This window comes from Amblyraja radiata, chromosome 28 (assembly GCF_010909765.2).
Source record: "Amblyraja radiata isolate CabotCenter1 chromosome 28, sAmbRad1.1.pri, whole genome shotgun sequence".
NCBI classification, from domain to species: Eukaryota; Metazoa; Chordata; class Chondrichthyes; order Rajiformes; family Rajidae; genus Amblyraja; species Amblyraja radiata.
In genome coordinates this window covers 33,030,929-33,051,926 of record NC_045983.1, presented here as the reverse complement: position 1 = coordinate 33,051,926, position 20,998 = coordinate 33,030,929, and the positions used below count along the sequence as shown (strand labels likewise).

Sequence of the window (20,998 nt, the reverse complement as noted above, 5' to 3'; positions counted from 1 at the left end):
ACAGTGTGTGTGTGACAGTGACAGTGTGTGTGTGACTGTGACAGTGTGTGTGTGTGACAGTGACAGTGTGTGACTGACAGTGTGTGTGTGACTGTGACAGTGTGTGTGTGACTGTGACAGCGTGTGTGTGTGACAGTGACAGTGTGTGTGTGTGACAGTGACAGTGTGTGTGTGACTGTGACAGTGTGTGTGTGTGTGACAGTGTGTGTGTGTGACAGTGTGTGTGTGACTGTGTGTGTATGAGACAGTGTGTGTGAGTGTGACAGTGTGCGTGTGTGACTGTGTGTGACAGTGTGTGTGTGTGTGTGACAGTGTGTGTGTGAGTGTGCGTGTGACTGTATGTGACAGTGTGTGTGTGTGTGACAGTGACTGTGACAGTGTGTGTGTGTGACTGTGACAGTGTGTGTGTGTGTGACTGTGTGTGTGACTGTGGCTGTGTGTGACAGTGTGTGTGTGACTGTGTGTGTGAGTGTGACAGTGTGCGTGACTGTGTGTGTGTGACAGTGTGTGTGTGACTGTGTGTGTGTGAGACAGTGTGTAACAGTGTGTGTGACTGTGTGTGTGTGTGACAGTGTGTGTGTGTGTCCGTCCAGCTGCGAGGAGCAGGGGGGGCCGCCGTTCCCTCTCCGCCCGCCAGGCGCCGCTGCCATTCATGCCCTCCTCTGCCCGCCCATTCATGGTTCGATTGTGACGCGACGCTCGCCCGTTGGTGGCGCCAACTCCGCGCGGGCGGGGCGGGGGGGGGAGGGAGCGCGGGGTCAGGGGTCAGCGGACAGCGCCACCCAAAGCTCCCGCCCGGTGCGCGGCACCGACACGACACGACACCGTCCCCCCGCCATCTCCCCTCAGCACCGTCACCGCCATCGACTCCCCTCCCCTCCCCCCCACCTCTCTCTCTCCAGCGCCCGTACTGGCATCAGCTTCCCTCGGTGAGTATATGGCGACCGCGGCGGGAAGATAGATGGTGTCGGGGTGAGGATGTCTCTCCTCCTCCTCCTCCTCCCACCGGCATTGATTTAAACCCCGAGCATCGCCTCAGCTATGGCCGTGACTGAGGGCCTCGGCCCCACAGGCGATGATGGAGATGTCCCGGGCGCCGGCCCTCGTGTGGGGAGAAGGAACTGCAGATGCTGCTTTAAACATAGAAACATAGAAACATAGAAAATACAGATGTATAACTATTTATCCAGACCTAAGATTGATATAAGGAAGTAAGCAAGAGGGCAAAGGGAGGATTTAAAGAAGACATGGGAGTCAAATCTTTCACCGTGAGAGATTGGAACAAAGTGCCAAGGGAAGTGGAAGAGGCAGGGACAATGTTATAAAGACATATAGAAAATAGGTGCAGGAGTAGAGGCCATTCGGCCCTTCGAGCCTGCACCATTCGCCATTCAATATGATCATGGCTGATCATCCAACTCAGTATCCCGTACCTGCCTTCTCTCCATACCCTCTGATCCCCTTAGCCACAAGGGCCACATCTAACTCCCTCTTAAATATAGCCAATGAACTGTGGCCTCAACTACCTTCTGTGGCAGAGAATTCCACAGATTCACCACTCTCTGTGTGAAAAATGATTTTCTCATCTCGGTCCTAAAAGACTTCCCTCTTATCCTTAAACTGTGACCCCCTAGTTCTGGACTTCCCCAACATCGGGAATAGTCTTCCTGCATCTAGCCTGTCCAGCCCCTTAAGAATTTTGTTCAAGAAGGAACTGCAGATGCTGGAAAATCGAAGGTACACAAAAATGCTGGAGAAACTCAGCGGGTGCAGCAGCATCTATGGAGCGAAGGAAATAGGTAACGTTTCGGGCCGAAACCCTTCTTCAGACTTAAGAATTTTGTAAGTTTCTATAAGATCCCCCCTCAATCTTCTAAATTCTAGCGTGTACAAGAGGATTACAGAGTTTCTAGCTAAATTCTAGCGTTTACAACCGAGGATCGTCACATAAAATGCTGGCAGTAACTCAGCGGGTCATAGAGACATGGAAACAGGGCCCTCCGCCCCTCATCCGCCTGCGCTCCAAGGAATAGAGTCCCAGTCTACTCAACCTTGCCCTATTGCTCAGACACCCACCCCCTCTAGTCCTGGCATCGTAAATCTCCTCAGTCCCCTTTCCAGCTTGACAGCATCTTTCCTATGTATAGGAAAGAACTTGCGTATGCCCTGCACAGTCTAAATGTGTGGACCACGTTAAGATTGCAATCTCCCACCCCAGGAAAGGACTGCAGATGCTGGCTTAAATCGAAGGTAGACACAAAATGCTGGAGTGACGGGACAGGCAGCATCTCTGGAGAGAAGGAATGTGTGATGCTTCGGGGTCGAGACCATACAGGCAGTAAAATTAATCAGTAATCACCCATTCCTTCTCTCCAGAGATGCTGCCTGTTCCGCTGAGTTACTCCAGCATTTGTGTCTACCTTCAACATTTTTCCTATAACACAGTGCCTAGAACTGAACACAATACTCTAAATGTGTCCTCGCCAACGTCTAATGCAGCATCTCTGGAGAAAAGGAATAGGTGACGTTTTGGGTTGAGACCCTTCTTCAGACTGAAGTCTCTATGTCACTTTGTAATGTCTATCTTCGGTATAAACCAGCATCTGCAGTTCCTTACATAGACACAAAGTGCTGGAGTAACTCAGCAGGACAGGCAGCATCTCTGGAGAGAAGGAATGGTGGTTACTGATTAATTTTACTGTTTGTATGCCTTGTCACCTTCACTGGAATTTAGAAGGATGATAGGGATCTTACAGAAACATAAAATTCTTAAAGGATTATACAGGCTAGATGCAATATGTTTTTCCCCTGATGTTGGGGGAGTCCAGAACCAGGGCTCACAGTTTAAGAATAAGGGGGAGGCCATTTAGGACTGAGATGAGAAAAAACTTCTTCACCCAGAGAGTTGTGAATCTGGAATTCTCTGCCACAGAAGGCAGTGGAGGCCAATTCACTGTATGTTTTCAAGAGAGAGTTAGATTCAGCTCTTAGGGCTAAAGGATATGGGGGAAAAGCAGGATCGGGGTACTGATTTTAGATGATCAGCCATGATCATATTGAATGGCTCGAAGTGCCGAATGGCCTACTATTCTTCCCCATATGCAATAATGAACCATTCTACATTTCCTTGATCATCGTCTGCTTTGATCTGTTCTTTTCACCCCGTACATGTTATTTATACCCTTCTGAAGAAGGGTATTGACCTGAAACATCACCTATTCCTTCTCCCCAGATATGCTGCCTGTCCCGCTGAGTTACTCCAGTAATTTGTGTATCTTCGGTGAAAACCAGCCTCTGTGGTTCCTGCCTGCACACTTTATCTGCTGTTCCTTCCTCCACGTGATGCTGCCTGTCCCGTTAAATAACTCCAGCATTTTAGTCTACAGTCTGGAAGTCATAGCACCTCTTTCTAAGACGTTGGTTGGGCACCATTGGGACTATTGCACGCAGTTCTATTTGTCCTCCATTTACAGGAGGACCTGGAGGCTTTAGAGAGTGTGCAGATGAGGTTTACCAGGATGATTAAAAGGGACATAGAGTGTGGAGTAACTCAGTGGATCAGGCAGCATGTCTGGAGATCATGGATAGGTGGAGGAAGGAACTGCAGATACTGGTTTATACCAAAGATGGGCACAAAGTGCCGGAGTAACTCAACGGGACAGGCAGCATCTCTGAAGAATATGGAGAGGTGACGTCAGAACCCTTCTTCAGACTAAAGAAGGGTTCTGAGTTAAAACATCACCCATCCTTTTTTTCCAGACCTGAGTTGCTCCAGCACTGTCTATCTTATGGATAGTTGGATACAGGTGAGTGGAGTTTTGATTGGCAGATGTGTGGATAATGGCTGCAGATGAGGAGGAGACAAAAGGGTCACAAAGGAGTAGCATAGTGTGTCAGGCAGCATCTCCGGAGAACATGGGGATAATGGTTCTCGTGCCCTAATGTGTTGCCTTGTTTGGTTAATTGTTTTGATGACGTGTAAGCATGTTGCCAATTCACGTCTCAGGCACACAACGTGAATTACTGCTGCCGCTCTCTGCTGGCTATTTTTTTTCATTGCTTGAACTGAACAAGATTGGCTGACCATCCACAATCAGTACCCCGTTCCTGCCTTCTCCCCATATCCCTTGACTCCGCCATCTTTAAGAGCTCTATCTAACTCTCTCTTGAAAGCATCCAGAGAAATGGCCTCCACTGCCTTCTGAGGCAGAGAATTCCACGGATTTGCAACTCTGGGTGAAAAAGGTTTTCCTCATCTCTCTTCTAAATGGCCTAACCCTTATTCTTAAACTGTGGCCCCTGGTTCTGGACTCCCCCAACATTGGGACCATGTTTCCTGCCTCTAGCGTGTCCAATCTCTTAATAATCTTATGTTTCAATAAGAATCCCTCTCATCCTTCTAAGTTCCAGTGTATACAAGCCCAGCCGCTCCATTCTTTCAACATATGACACCATTCTTTCAACATACAACATATAGTGTGCTCCTTCTGTGTTTATGCTGTGCATCTAACGATTGAGCTAGAAGTTCCTTGTGTATAATGATTGCGTAATGGACCACGGATTCTCACAGGTTGTTAGAAAGTTGCACTCCCCGACTTGCGTAAGGCTTACTGTGAACTCTTGTGCAAGTCCGATTTTTCGCAATTTAGAATCAACATTCCCATTTCCTGCCCGAAATGCTTTGAAGTCCAAAGAAGGATCTTGACCAAAAACATTGGGTGAGTGGGCAGATGCAGTTTAATGAGGATCCATGTAAGGTTATCCTCTTTGGTGGGAAGAACAGGAAGGCAGATTATTTTCTGAATGGTGTCAAGTTAGGAAAAGGGGAAGTACAACAAGATCTGGGTGTCCTTGTTCATAAGTCACTGAAAGTAAGCATGCAGGTACAGCAGGCAGTGAAGGATGCTAATGACATGTTGGCGTTCATAACAAGAGGAGTTGAGTATAGGAGTGAAGACGTCCTTCTGCAGTTGTACAGGAACCTAGTGAGACCACACCTGCATTTTTTGTCTCCAAATTTGAGGAAGGACGTTCTTGCTATAGAGGGAGTGCAGCGTAGGTTCACAAGGATAATTCCCGGGATGGCGGGACTGTCATATGTTGAAAGAATGGAGCGGCTGGGCTTGTACACACTGGAATTTAGAAGGATGAGAGGGAATCATTGAAACTTATAAGATTATTAAGGGTTTGGACACGCTAGAGGCAGGAAACATGTTCCCAATGTTGGGGGAGTCCAGAACCAGGGCCCCCAGTTTAAGAATAAGGAGTAGGCCATTTAGAACAAAGATGAGGAACAACTTTTTCACCCAGAGAGTTGTGAATCTGGAATTCTCTGCCTCAGAAGACAATGGAGGCCAATTCTCTGGATACTTTCAAGAGAGAGTTAGATAGAGCTCTTAAAGATAGCGGAGTCAAGGGATATGGGGAGAAGGCAGGAACGGGGTACTGATTGTGGATGATCAGCCATGATCACAATTAACTGCAGTGCTGGCTCGAAGGGCCGAAAGGCCTACTCCTGCACGTATTGTCTATTCTTTGTCGAGCTGCATTTTGCTTTGTTGTAGGGAGTTGCACAGTTACAGTATGATTACATTAGGATTAAGAATTGAAGTGATAGGCAGCAGGAGGCTTACCCTGAACGTGAATTCTCCACCATGTGGACTAAACATGTGCCCCCAAAGCAGTCTCCCAATATGCGTTTGGTTTCGCTTTCCCAATATGCTGGAAGGCACACTGTAAATGTTGAACACAGTATACTCTCTTGGAAGAAACACAAGTAAATCATTACTCCAGTCATGACATTAATCAAAGAACTGTTGGCAAATATGTTGTGGGACAACAATGTCAATTGCTGAGCCGCAGAAAGCTTGACGGAAGAAAGTGAGGCTGGCTAGATAGTGCATATGCGTTGGAAGGTCATTTAGAGATGGAATTGGAATCAGGATAGTTTAGGATTATTTTATTATCAACATAAAAATAAAGTGACCTTGACAGAATTTTTCTGCTGGCTTAGCAGTAATGCTGAACTTTCAATGTTGCTGCCATCCAGATATTGTTGCTTTTTTGATTGGCAGCAGTAGCTAATGCATGTTGTATAATTTATCTGGTTCCCTTTCATTGTTAATCTTCCAGTCTGTTCTTGAAAATGTTCACCACTTCATTTCCTTGTCCCAGTGTTCTATTTGCCAGCAATGTCACATCCCATTAGAGAGAGAGAAAATGTTCAAAGTCAATCCAATAACATCTCCCAGTAATTTTTAGAGGCCTATTTAGATTCATTTTTTGTGTGAAGGGACTGCAGATGCTGGTTTAAACTGAAGATAGGTACAAAATGCTGGAGTAACTCAGCGGGACAGACAGCATCTCTGGAGAGAAGGAATGGGTGACCAGTCTTACTGTCTCCGACTACATTTTATCTCTGTTTGCTTTGTTGTTGCCTTTTCACAGCGAACAATGATCTATTCTATATTTTCCGTGCTCTCTATTCCCTTTGTCCTGTTTTCACACCTTACATTTCTTTATCCATGTATCTCCCTCTTCCCTGACATCAGCCTGAAGAAGGGTCTCGATCAGAAAACGTCACCCATTCCTTCTCTCCAGAGATGCTACTTGTCCTGCTGAGTTACTCCAGCATTTTGTGTCTCTTAGATTCATTTTTTGTTTGGCCAGTTTAATATATACTAAGCTCACCTGGAGGAGCTGAAAGCTGATTGCTTCATGTAACTCTTGCACAATTGTGGTCTTTGCATCTGGAAAGGTCTTCAACCATTTTTTGAAGGAGATTCTAGAATGCTGCAGTTAATATAACTTTCCTGATCAGCAGTAGTTCCGTTCTTCTAAAACATCAAATTGAAAACTTTTATCTTTGCACTTAAGTCCATTCATGACAGTGTCTTTCCCCCTTTCAGGGCAACTTTGCTCTCCCTAAAACTCTTCTTGTCCCTCCCACTGACACACCTTTTTTCTCGTCCTTGGATTCCATGAGGAGCAGATTTATAAAGCTGTTCTCAGGCCTGGGCCATGTTATATATGAGGTGAGATTAACTAGGTTTGGAAACAAAGGCAATGCGGAAGGTTGGGATTATTGAATTAATGAAGGTGTACACAAGTATTAAGGTTTTAGATGGGGGGTGGACAAGAAAGACTAGTGTCCCTAGACTAAATGGCATGGATTTGAGATAAATGGTAAGACTTGGAATTCAAGGAAACAAAAAAATGCACCTTTGAGGTGAAATGGGAGCGTTTTAATAGGAACCTGAGGGGCAACGTTTTCACACAGAGGGTGGTTGGGATATAGAAGGAGCTACTCTGAAGAAGCGTCACCCATTCCTTCTCTCCAGAGTTTCTCCAGCTTTTTGTGTCTTTCTTCGAGCTACCAGGGGGTAGTTGAGGTGCATGGATATAAAAGGTTTAGTGGGATATGGGCCAAACGTGGGCAGGTGGGAGTAGTGTGGATGGGACATCTTTGTCAGCATGGGCAGGTTGGCCGAAGGGCCTGGTTCCATGCTCTATGACTGGACACAAATGCTATGAAACAAGCTCATAGCTTGACAATGTGACTGGGTAAAGAAAATTCTCATGACACCCTGAGCACTTGCAATGACATAACTTATGGGCTGCACTCGTAGACCTGCTTAGTACCAATCTTTGGTGCTGTCTGAGTTTGCATATTCTCGCAAGGGAAGTGCAAGCAAGAGCTGTGCACGGATCACAGCGGAAGGCCAGAAGGTCAGTTTAGTTTGGAGGTAGTTTTAGTTTAGAGATAAAGCGCGGAAACAGTCCCTTTGGCCCATTGAGTCCGCGCCAGCCTACGATCCCCTACACAAGCACCATCCTTCACACTAGGGACAATTTACAATTCTTATCAAAGACAATTAACCTACAAATCTGTATGCCTTTGGAGAGTGGGGGGGAAACCGGAGCACCCGGAGAAAACACCACAGCGCTGCCCAAAGACCTTTGGTTTCCTCCGCATGCTTCAGTTTCCTACTTCGCAAAAACAAGCTGAAAATTAACCTGAATGTGAGTGGAGTTTAGGGGCAGAGATGGGTTGCAGGAAAATAATAGGGGAATGGGATTGTTCTGAAGCGTGGATTAGTTGTTGTAAACTGCCTCTAATTTGTGGTGAGTGGTAGAATTTGGATGGGCAGAGATATAGATGTGGGGATAACAAAATCAAATTAGGGAAGGGTGGATGCTTGACCATTGGTGCAAATCCTGTGGGTTGAAGGGCCTTTTCCATTCTGTATAACTCTACAACCCACAAGGAGCTGATATGTGTGATTACCCCATGTAGCATGGAAACACTCTTTTAAATAAACTTCTGGCCTTGTGCTATGATCCTTCCACTGCCCACGTGTGCAATCCTCCTTCCCTTTCCTTGGCAGATGTGTGTGCACTACTCTCTGTAAGTGTTCCACAAAATTCCACAATATTTCAACCTCTATTATTTAGATAAAACTTCCTACATTCCTTCCTCTGGCTTCATAATTTGCAACTCTTCAATCCTTTTGTCTCGCATGTTTTTTCATCTCTGGCCTATGTCCGACCATGTGCGTATTAACCCACCGCCCTCACATGTGTTCAGCTATTACCTGCCAAGTTTTGCCTTGCCTCTTATATCTCCCAGGTTTCTTTCCCTCCACAACCAGTCACAAGAAGGGCCCTGACCCAAAATGTCACCTATCCATGTTCTCCAGGGATGCTGCGTGACCCGCTGAGTTACTCCAGCACTTTGTATCCCTTTATCCTGGTTTTGTCAGCAATCTAACTTGTAATTGTTGTCTTCGTTTGGATTGATTTATTGTTTTTACCAGCTCATACTTTGAGATGCTGGAATGGTTTTGCTACATTAAAGATGATTAAAAAATTATGTGTTGTTACACAAGATGTGTGCTCGATTAGTGGGGACAGTAGAAGTGCACATTCCAGCAGTTCTTCACTGCCGAAGCAGGGCAGTGTGTCATATAGAAAAAGCTGGCCAAAGCATTGTGTTTAAACCGAGTATTGAAATAAGCAATTGCCAGGAATAATGTTTGCTCGGTAGTACCAAGTTTTATTACCATTGGTGACACGAGACTGCAGATACTGTAATCTGGAGTAAAAAAACATTCTACTGAAGGAATTCAACAGATCAGACAGCATCTGTGGAGGGTAAGGAATTGTTGATGTTTTGGGTTGAGATCCTGTGTCCAGATTGAGCCCAATTTATCCATGCTGATTAAGACAAAAATGCTGGAGAAACTCAGCGGTTGAGGCAGCATCTATGGAGCGAAGGAATAGGTGATGTTTCTGATCAAGACCATCGACCCGAAACGTCACCTAGTCCTTTGCTCCATAGATGCTGCCTCACCCGCTGAGTTTCTCCAGCATTTTTGTCTACTTTCGATTTTTACAGCAAACGCAGTTCCTTCTTAAACATGCTGATTAAGATGTATTTTTGAGATCCTATTTGTGTGTGTTTGGGCCATATCCCTCTAAACCATTCCTATCTAAATGTCTTTTAAACTTTGTAATTGTCCCCATCTCTTCAGCTTTCTCTGGCAGCTGATTCCCTTTACCCACTACCCTCTGCATGGGAAAAAGTTGCCCCTTCGGGTCCTTTTTAAATATTTCCCTCTCACTGTAAACCTATGTCCTCTAGTATTAGACTTCACCAGTTGGGGGGGGGGGGGGGGGGGGGATCCACCTTGGTTACGCTCTTTTTGATTTAATATGCCTTTATAAGGTCGCCCCTCAACTTTCCATACTCGAGGGGAAAAAAAGTCCCGGCCTATCCAGCTGCTACAGGTGCTGTTTGCTTTGCAGAGTTATCAACCTGTCCATTGGTAACCAGTTGGGCCTCCTCCAGTGGTTTCACAACTCTTGAAACCTGTCTCACACTTGCTGTTCTTATCTCTGCCATTTGTTCCAACTATCTGCCTGTCAAAAAATCCCCCTTGCCTGTGCCAACCTATTAGCATGCTGTGTCCTGCCTCTCCCCTTTTTGCCAGCTTTCATCTCCTCCCCCACCATACAATCAGCTGTGAAGAAGGTTCTCGATCCAAAATGTCACCCGTCCATGTTCTCCAGTGATGCTGCTTGACCTACTGACTTACTCCAGCACTTTGTGTATTAATCAGCATCTGCGACTCCTTGGCTCTACATAGTTACTTTTCTAACTTTCTATTTCAGTTTGGATTGCTTTGTCTGGAATGCTGATTACCGCAAGTTAAAATGTCGGATCAAGATCTAGTGACCCAGCACCCTCAACCGCAGGTAAAATGCCAGCTGTCCAAGTTCATTATTGGCTCCGTGTCCGAGGACAACTCGGAGGATGAGATCGGAATGAGCGGCAGCAAGTCGGATATTACGGAAGACAAGGAGCGATCGTTATCACCCTCCTCTGTAAATTCTGACAGTCTGTCTGATCTGGGGATGAACAACGATGGTTGTCCTCTACAAATGAGGTAATACTTGTGATGTTTAAGTAAAATATCATGTGCCGTTTTGCTTCTGCAGTGTGACCTCCTCTTAATGGACTTTAGATGTGTTGATGGTTCAATGGTGCTTTATTATCACATGTGCAAATGTACGGTGAAATTATTTTCTTACATACAGTCCAGTACAGTATTGCCATACTCAATTAACAAAGTGTACTGAAATAGTCCACTGAGCCTGCATGCAAAAGGTGCCAGGTTTTGGTGCCCTTTTCAAGGTCCAGTCTTTGCCTTAATTGTTATGAGCGATGCCTGATATACACAAGCTCCAGGGATCAGCTAATCGAGGCAGGTTCCCCTTAAAAGATCGTTCTACCGTACAATCAACAATCTTTAAGCCATTGTGGAGTATTGGCTAGGAATGAGTGCACATAGCAACGATGGGAGTTGGAAGGCAAACCAATGTGTGCAGAAGGGAATTTTATGTGAAAAGGAACTTCCAACAGGTAGGAGCCACACTGGTGCCTGTAAAGGCAAGCGGAGTCTCAGAATACCTGGATTTCAGCAATACAATGTGCAGGTTTGTAAGTTAATTGGCTTCTGTAAAATTGCCCCATGTGTGTCAGGTGGACGAGAATCACCTAGAACTAGTGTGAACGGGTAATCAGATCTGCCAAGTAGTACGGATTTTCTGTATTTTGCATGGAATGCGATAAGAATACGGATGTACAGACTCCCTGTTTCATCTTGCTGCTTAAAAATTGGAAGGATATAAAAATTCATACTGTAACTCAGAAAATTATAGCAGTTTAAATCTATTAGTATTTAAAATTTCAAGATCTGGATGATTATTTTTGTAAGCTTTGATCTGCCTGTCCCGCTACAGGTTTAAACAGCGCTGTCAGTTCAAACAGAAGTATACAAAGAGATGGCAATGAATGCACGGTCAAGTAAGGTGCATAGAAGACATGTCAATTGGTAGCAAAATTATGCATTCTTGTACTCTTACATGGGTATGACCGCACATAAAAAACAACATTTTTTTCAGCAAAATGGCACCGTGTAAAAATACTGATTTCCTCAGCAAAATACTGATTTTCAGTTACAAGAATACTGAAATGCTCCAACAAAACTTGGCAGATCTGGATAATCGATGGTCGCCAGGTAGATGGAGCTGTTCCCATGCGGCATCTTTTGATCAATTCAATCAAATGCTCTTTCCATGTTGAGAAACAAGCCTTATTTTTATTTCCGAATGTTGCTACATATGGCATATCTCAATGGAAGCAGCCTGCAAGAATCCTGAGGCAAGGTTTCAGTGAATGGGGGTGGCACTGACCTCCACCGTACCATCGAAATAAGCACTTGCCCGAGTTTCATGTTGAGGTTTTCACGTGTTACACTCAGTGTGAACTATCTTGTGGAAGAGTAGTCTGTATGATATTGTCTCTGCCAAAAGGGATGATAAGGTGATGATATTTTGACTCAGGACTCTTCTTCCTGATGCAATACTCAGCTGGTAGTTGCTGCCTCACAGTGCCAGGGACCCCAGTTCCATCCTGCCGAAGGGTGCTGTCTGTGTGGAGTTTGCACGTTCTCCCTGTGACGGTGTGGGTTTCCTCCCAGTGCTCTGGTTTCCTCCCATAATCCCAAATTTAGCAGGTTTTTATAGGTTAATTGGCCCTTGTAAATTAGTGCGTAGGATGAGAAAGTGGGATAATATAGAACTAGTGCAAGTGGGTGAGCGATGGTCGGCCAAAGGACCTGATTCCATGCTGTATCTCTAAACTAAACTAAACTGCATTGATGAGGTATCAACCAAATTTGATAAGAAGATGCTTTATTGTCAAGCTTGAGTGGAGGTGGTTTTCTGGGATACCTCTTTTGTCATGTGTCTGTTTCTTTCATTTTTTTAAATGAACATGGAACTACGTTTATTTCATTTATTTCTAATGGCAGATTTAAAAGTTGGTTCTCCTTGAAATGAACAACACCAGTTACAAAGACCAATTTAGTTTGAGATACAACGTGAAGATTGGCCCTTCAGCCCACGAGTCCGCCCTGACCAGCGATCCCTGGACACTAACACTATACCTACACACACTAAGGACAATTTATAATCTTTACCAAAATCAATGAACCTACAAACTGTACGTCTTTGGAATGTGGGAGGAAACTGGACCACCTGGAGAAAACCCACGGGGTCACGGGGAGAATGGACAAAATCCGCACAGACAACACGCGCAGTCAGGATTGAACCCGGCTCTCTGGTGCTGTAAGGCAGCAACTCTACCACTGTGCTGTGCTGGTGTCAACTCTTTGCAATATTAGCGAGAAACAAATTTGGGGTATCGCACTACTATCAAGGTCATTTGACCCCAGAATAGGGCATACAAAAATCTGCACCAACATTTCAAACACTGGGGATAGCAAAATTCGATAGATAAATCATCAATGCAGTTTTTGTATCAGAAGACGAGTCCTGACCCAAAATGTCATCTGTCCATGTCTTCCAGAGATGCTGCCTGACCCACTGAGTTACTCCAGCACTTTGTGGAGTTTTTGTTTGTACATGCAAGGGGATTATTGTGGATTTATTTAGATGAATTTCTTACCGCTGTGTCAGAACAGCACTAAAATAGCAACTAGGTCATGTGCTCAAGTTCATGACATGAGCCTTGAACTTATGCCATCGAGCCAGAGATGATATTTACCTATGCTGTTAATGGGATGTATTGAAATGCTTCAGCTTTGCCAATTCCCATTTAAATTAACGATAGGAAAAGATACTGCAGTCAGTAGAGATACACAGGTCGTCTGCTGATGACCTGTTTATCTCTACTGACTACATACAGTATCTCTTCCTATCGCCAATTTAAATGAGAATTGGCAAAACTCCAGCACTTCAATACATGGGTCCTCTGTTGCCTGATCCCTCAACCTGAATGTTGTTGTAGGCATTTGGTAGTGAATGGCCTGGTGAAATATGTTGCAAGTGTGAGGAGAACCTTTGCTTTCCTTCACCTGAATTGGTTATTATCTTCCTGTGTGCTATGTGATCAAACAGGGAGGGATCCTTAGAGCAAGGAAACAGGGCTTTCTGCCCAACACTTTTGTACTGCACAACTCAGACTTGTTTTCATGTTTTGCTCAAGATTGCAGCATTTGCCGTTCTTTATTACTAAAGAAGATTCCCAACCTGAAACATCACCTGTCCTTTCCCTCCAATACAACATTTTCCAACATTCCATCTTTGTGCAACATATTTTGTTTTGTTTTCAAGTAATCCTGGATGTGTCATTGAAGAGAAAGCTGGTACTGACACCTAGAAGTGTAGGAAAGAACTGCAGATGCTGGTTTAAATCGAAGGTAGACACAAAATGCTGGAGTAACTCAGCGGGACAAGCTGCTTCATGGAGAGAAGGAATGGGTACGTTTAGGGTCAAGACCCTTCCGCATTTTGTGTCTACCTGATACCTAGAAGATTATTTTCATTGCTTTAAGTGAAGCTGGGATTTTATTTTGTTACTAGGGTGTAGTTTCCAACTTCCAAACTACCTCATTGCAGATATTGTACCAAATCTCTGTACCTGTAAAGCTATAATGCTATAACACTATATTCTGCCCTCTGGTATTTTTCCCTTTGCATGACCTGTTGTTCATGGGCATGGCTTGAAACTACTCGTATAGTATGATTAGATTTGATTGGAGTGTATGCAATGCAAACAAAGGTTTTTCATTGTTTCTTGGTACACGTGACAATAATAAACCAATGCCAAGTGGCGTTTCAATGTGTGCGTGTTTGGTTGTATAAAAGCAAGGCATTTATAGATAGAGCTGAACAAATGAATCTTTCAGCAAAAAATGCAACTGTGGCAATGATCAAATTGTTTGCACGATGGAACTAGGTATCGAGGAGAGTGAGGGGTGGATTTGGGAGACAGACAGGAAGGTGATGGGTGGAAGCGGGTGGGGAAGGAGAAAAGTGGGGGGGGGGGGCTGATGGGGTGTGGGCGCGCGCACACACACACACACACACACACACACACACACACACACACACAAACACACACCACACACACCACACACACACACACACACACACACACACACACACACACACACACACACACACACACACACACACACACACACACACACACACACGCACCCCCTTCACCAGCAAGCGGGGGGGAGTGCTGTCTGAGTGAAATTCACATGTTGCAAAGCCAAGGTGATATAATCACACACTGCGATGAACAGGAAGGTTGGCGCTGTGATTAAGATGGATAAAGCACAGTGTGCGGTGAGTCCTTTAAAAGAGGGGGCGAGAAGGAGTGGAGACAACCTTTAAGAAGCCAGAGATACACGGCTGTGAAACTCGGCGGACATTTAACATTACCGGTCGGTTATCCTTGGTTCTGAAAACTAGTGCTTACATTTTTTCCCCCCAATGAGCCAATGAAATTCACCGGTCAGCACCGCTACAACCTACGAGAACCTTCGACCTCCTGGCAACCCAATAGGACCTCCACGTGACCCACGTACGGCTCAAGAATTCTCGCTCCTCTCCATGGTGGCTTCATTCTGGTCGGCGCTAATTTTATAACATGAAAAATTCGCAGCAACAGTAATGAGGCCGCGACTAATTCCCAGAATGCGGGAACTCCTCACGATCATGAAGGCGACTCCCCCGGCAACCACCCGCGGACATGTGGCGACCGCAGAGTCTCCTGCAGTCGCCTAAGTGGGACAGGCCCATAACTAACATTATGAAAGGCACAGCACAGGTGCACGTCTTTGTAGACTTTGTAGAATCTTTAGAATTTAGAGATGCAGAGACGATTGAGGCCAGAAAGGTGGGCATGGGAAGGGGTGTTGAATGGCATCCCTCTCTGACGGCACAGCAGAGAAAAGGAATTGCACAGTACTGGATATGAGTTACAGCTATCAGGTTAATTCCCGGGATGGCGGGACTGACATGATGAAAGAATGGGTCAACTGGGCTTGTATTCACTGGAATTTAGAAGGATGAGAGTGGGGTCAGATAGAAACATATAACATCCTTAAAGGATTGGACAGGCTAGATGCAGGAAAAATGTTCCCGATGTTGGGGGAGTCCAGAACCAGGAGTCACAGTTTAAGAATAAGCAGCAGGCCATTTAGGACTGAGATGAGGAAAAACTTCTTCACCCAGAGAGTTGTAAATCTGTGGAGTTCTCTGGCAGTGGAGGCCAATTCACTGGATGTTTCAAGAGAGTTATATTTAGCTCTTGGGGCTAAAGGAATCGAGCGATATGGGGAAAAAGCAGGAACAGGCTACTGATATTAGATGATCAGCCATGTTCGTATTGAATGAACATTAGCTCAAATTCCCAAAATCCATGTCCTGTCCATATGTCTTTAAAACATTGTCCCTGCCTCTTCCACTTCCCTTGGCACTTTGTTCCATTCTCTCTGGAATTCTCTGCCACAGAAGGTCGTTGAGGCCAGAACATTGGCTATATTTAAGAGGGAGTTAGATGTGGCCCTTGTGGCTAAAGGGATCAGGGGGTATGGAGAGAAGGCAGGGATGGGATACTGAGTTGGATGATCAGCCATGATCATATCAAATGGCGGTGCAGGCTCGAGGGGCCGAATGGTCTATTCCTGCACCTATTTTCTATGTTTCTCACCACCCTCTATATGAAAGATTTGACTCCCATGTCTTCTTTAAATCCTTCCTGTGCTCTCTTGCTTACTTTCTTATATCAACCTTAGATCTGGATGAATAGTTATACTTCTGTGGAGAGTTAGAGATGGTGCAGGAGAACCCCAAGCATGTGCAGACGTATTTAGCTGCCTTTTTATAAAATTAGCTGAAATATTGGGTACAGCTGTGAATTTATTAAAATACACTATGACCATGAAACCAGCCAGTACTGCACTGCTCTATGAGAATGGCACTTGAAACAACAGATTTGAAAAGGCTTTATTGAGCCCAGGATTGTTTGGCTTTCATGGAGCCCTGTTGGTGCTCGATCTTTACATTCTCCTGGGACAATGCAGGCCGGTACAAAACAGCAAGCATACATTACAAATCTCAGTGGATTACTCTGGAAACAGATAATAATGGAATGAAAGATGTGCGCCTGCAATGCTGGAAAATAATTAGGTCTTTAAAGATACAGCACAGAAATAGGTCCATCGGCCGATCGAGTCCACGCTGACCACGCCAACCATCGATCACCCGTTCACACTGATACAAACAGCAATTAACTACCAACTTGCACGTCTTTGGGATGTGGGAGGAAACCAAAGCACTCGGATGATCCACGTGGTCACAGGGAATCTCCATGTGCAATCTCCACGCAGACAGTCCTACTCAAGGGCAGGACTGAACCCTGGTTTCTAGTGCTGTGAGGCAGCCGTTCTACCAACTGCATTACTGCCGCCCTCAAGCAAGCTAGTGAGGTCTCCGCATTTTGTCTCAGAGAGCTCTGAGATGCGGAGTGATCTGGGTGTGTTTGTACATGATTCACAAAAGGCCAGCATGCGTACACGGCAAGTAACAGGGAAAGCTATTGAAGTGTTAAAACTTAGTAATTAAAACTAAAATAGGAATGGGTTATTCTGCAGGACATTAAGAGCACTGCGTGAAATAGTATATTCCTTAAGGGCCTGTCCCACGAGCATGTGACCTGTATGCGGCAAGCGTGACCAAACCGGAAGCGGGGGGTCGCGCGGAGGTCGAGTGATCCCCGCACAGGGCCGGTCCCACCAGCATGCGCCTGCATGCGGCGAGCGCGACCAAACCAGAAGCGGGGGCCTCGCGAAGGTCGAATGAGTGAAGTTCGAGTGAAGTCCGCGGGAAATTTGTGCGTGACGTACGGCGTCAAGACGCTGCGTGCGCCGTCGAGACGCTGCGCACGCCTGTCGAGGCGGTGCCTACGGCGTCGAGGTGGCTGTGGGCTGGCAGGCCGTTGCCGCACGGAATTTTTGAATACGGTCAGTTTTTCGGAGCCCCGCGCGATGTCAGGACCAGCTCCGCACAACTCCATACGGCTCCAGCGATCGAAGTGGGACCGGCCCCGCGAGGCCGTACGGCTCAAGTGACCACGTTAGGTCGTGCTTGCCGCATGGAGTCGCATGCTCGTGGGACAGGCCCTTTATGATCATCAGCTCCACCTTGTTTCCTCTTATCGTCCAACTCCACCTGGGGTAATTTACAGTTGCCAACCAGTGTATCTTTGTGATGTGGGAGGAAACTGGAACACCCATGGGAACTCCTTGAGGCAACAGGGAGCACACGCAGTATTGCAGGGCAGGAGCAAACCCAACTCAGTGGAGCTGTGTGGCAGCAGCATTGTGTCAGCCTAGGCTGCCAGCCCCTGACAACCTCTCGATTCTGGTCCTCTCTTGCTGAGAGGTTACTGGGTGACTGTCTAGTACCTCGTCATCATGGGGAGAGAGGTTGGGCAGAAGAACAGCACCACTAACTTCAACATACACAAGACATTGTCAGCAGAAGTCATAGTGGAGCTTTCAGCCATGGCTACAAACACACAGCATTTATTTCCCTCCATCCCATGCTCCCCCTCACTTCCATGTGCCCCACATGTATCTGCATCTATTTCTCCCGTTCCCCGTTCCCTGGCTGAACATTTTGTGCATCCTCTATCCTTATTTCCTTACCTCACATTTTTTGTCATTTAATCTCTGGTCTTTGTCCAACCATCTGCTAATATCTCTCTCGAGACTCGAGACCTTCAACTCTGGATGAACATTTTACCACCGTGACCTTGTGGCATTATTGTCTCATGTATGAAGGTACGGTAAAAAGCTCTTCAGAAACCCGGGACCTTCAGCTCTTCTCTTGGGACCTACTGCGCTTCCGACAGTGCTGCAATGAGGGAAGGCTTTTTCCACACAAAATGGTAAAAGTTCGGAACTCCATTATATAAAGTGCAATTGATAGGCTAACTTTAATTCTGTGATTAATTCTGGGAGGAAAAGAGGTTTATTGTGTTGTATCACACATCAGCCACAATCTCGTTGTATCATGGAACATGGTTGTCAGACTAAATGTTCTGCATGTTGCTATATGCAGTCTGAAGTGAGAAATGTGTTCTGCCATTAATGGTAATATAGTGTGTAGGAAGGAACTGCAGGCGCTGGTTTACACCGAAGATAGACACAAAATGCTGAGGTAACTCAGCGGGTCAGGCAGCATCTCTGGAGAGAAGGAATAGGTGACATTTCGGGTCGGAACCCTTTTTCAAACTGAAAGTCGCCTCCTTTTCTCCAGAGATGCTGCCTGACCCACTGAGTTACTCCAGCATTTTGTGTCTATCTTCAATGATAACGTAGATATATAAGTTCGTTGAAGTATTGTATCTTCGCAGTAAGTGACGAGGTCAACGCCTTCCTATTTCTCTTACTGTGTAATATTTTATTTTATGTGCCTGCACCACCTCTGATCCACGATATCTTGATAAGTCGTGTTTATGGAATGAATTTAGCTTGAACGTGAAGACTTCATTGTAGCCTGAGTCTGAAGAAGGGTCTCGACCTGATACGTCACCTATCCATGTTCTCCAGGGATGCTGCCTGAACTGCTGAGTTACTCCAGCACTTTGTGTCTTTCCTTGGTAAACCAGCATCTGCAATTCCTTGATTTTGAATTGTAGCCTGGTGCTTGATTTATATTTGTCCAAGATGTGAGTTAATTTGTTGACAGAGGCAGAGCTGTAATTGGCTGCAAAAGCATGGTTATTTTTATTGTCAGAGCTATACAGTTCTTCGGAACGTCACTAGCCCCGCTCAGCTATGACATGGCTGCAACAGACAGACTGCGTCATTATTTTAAGTTATAGCCATTTGCTGTTATGAGCGTGGGTTTGAATGAGAGCCAGAGTTGGTTATTAATGCAGCAACGTTCATCCAGAGATGCAGGGAGAACAATATCGGTGCAATGGGACTTACTCGTCAAAAGTAAAATATTTTATCTTCAGGCTGACTAACTGTATTCGGTAAATCATGTACAATTTTTCCGAGTCTGGAAGCTGGTGACACTCGACTAATCATTGACGAGTCTGGAGGGGAGAACCAGAGGATGATATACTACTTACTACGGCGGTTAGTAAGTGGTTAGGTTACAGAATAAAAATGTGAAGTGCATGTCTGCTTGTCGCTGAATGAGTTAAGTTCTAAACCTTGCAGAGATTATGTGACTCTTGTCGTCCCTCTAAGGGTCCTGGATGGTGAGACGCAGGTGTGTTCGGCTTCTGCAATGCTCATTTGACTGATGCCAAGGATGCAGCACCCATCAAATGACCGTTCCCTTATTAATTGATCAGGCACTTAGAAATGATTTCACTTTTCTTCCTGCCCTGAAAGCTTTATTTATCCAGTGCCCTGCTTCATGTAAAAACTCAGATGGTAAACGATTAAACTATGGAAGGTGTTTTATTCAAGGTTAGCATTTCGCTGGACTTGAAGTCTGCAGAGCAAGTGTATTGCAGCAAAGGTCACTTATTTTTAATGAAGATGGGGAATATTGACCGATTTGCTTTTTTTAACTTTCTGGCAATGCTATTTCAGTGGAATTTAACACCTTGTCTAAGTGGCCATCTGTCAAGGATCTTTTCTGTTTGTCATGATGTGAATGTATTTAATGGCTAAGTCTCCAACAGTATCATGCAAAGAAGGGAGTAAATGTCTTTACTTTCAAAATGCAGCATCTTTTTCTTGGTGGGGAAATGCAGAGAGTTCAAGGAATAGACCTTTTCATCAGACAAAGGAGATACAAGGGTGCTGGAATCTTGAGCGAAACACAAAGTGCTGGAGGAACTCAGTATGTCAGGCAGCATCTATGGAGGGGACAGAATGTGTAGGAAGGAACTGCCGATGCTGGTTTTCACCAAAGATAGACACAAAATGCTGGAGTAATTCAGCCAGTCAGACGGCATTTCTGGAGAAAATAAGTAAGTGATGTTTCGAGTCGAGACACTTTTCCAGACAGAATCAGCAGAGAGGGAAACATTTCTGTAACTTTCCATACCTCTAGTGCTGGAGTAACTCAGCAGGTCAGGCAGCATCTCTGGAGAACATGGAGAAGCGCCGATTCAGGGCTGGATCTTTCTTCAGACGTCCGAAGGGGCCGACCTGAATCGTCACATATTCATGTTCTCCAGAGATGCTGACTGACCTGCTGAGCCAATCCAGCAGTTTGTAAACAAGCAGCTGTAGATTTATGTTTAGGTTTATTATTGACTCGTGTACCGTGGAAAGCTTTGTTTTGCAAATTAGATATTCTGTACATTAATCAGTTGAAACTCAAGTAAAATAGGTAGAGCAAAGCGGAAGTTGTAGTCCCTTGTGTCTGAGAGTTTTATTCTCTTTTGCACCAGGCCCATTTTCCTGGTCTTGTACTGAGCAGGAATTTCAACTGAAGTATTATTCAGTTTGTTCTCTAAATTGCGATCTTGACTGCGACCGCCAGTTGGCGCAGTGGTTGAGTTAGTCATCATTTTATTGTCATGTGTACCAAGGTACAGTGAAAAGCTTTTGTTGCATGCTGACCAGTCAGCGGAAAGACA

The 20,998-nt window shown here is 45.3% G+C and overlaps 1 protein-coding gene across 1 annotated transcript in view; it reads left to right on the top strand.

Moving 5' to 3' along the window:
• Positions 1 to 811: 811 nt before the first annotated feature.
• The window catches only part of acaca (acetyl-CoA carboxylase alpha), a 225,406-nt gene continuing 205,219 nt past the window's right edge, over positions 812 to 20,998 (top strand). The window contains exons 1-2 of the mRNA XM_033046251.1: positions 812 to 929; positions 10,174 to 10,448. Coding sequence (XP_032902142.1) covers positions 10,216 to 10,448 — 233 coding nt within the window. The 5' untranslated portion in view covers positions 812 to 929; positions 10,174 to 10,215. The remainder of the gene's footprint in view (positions 930 to 10,173; positions 10,449 to 20,998) is intronic.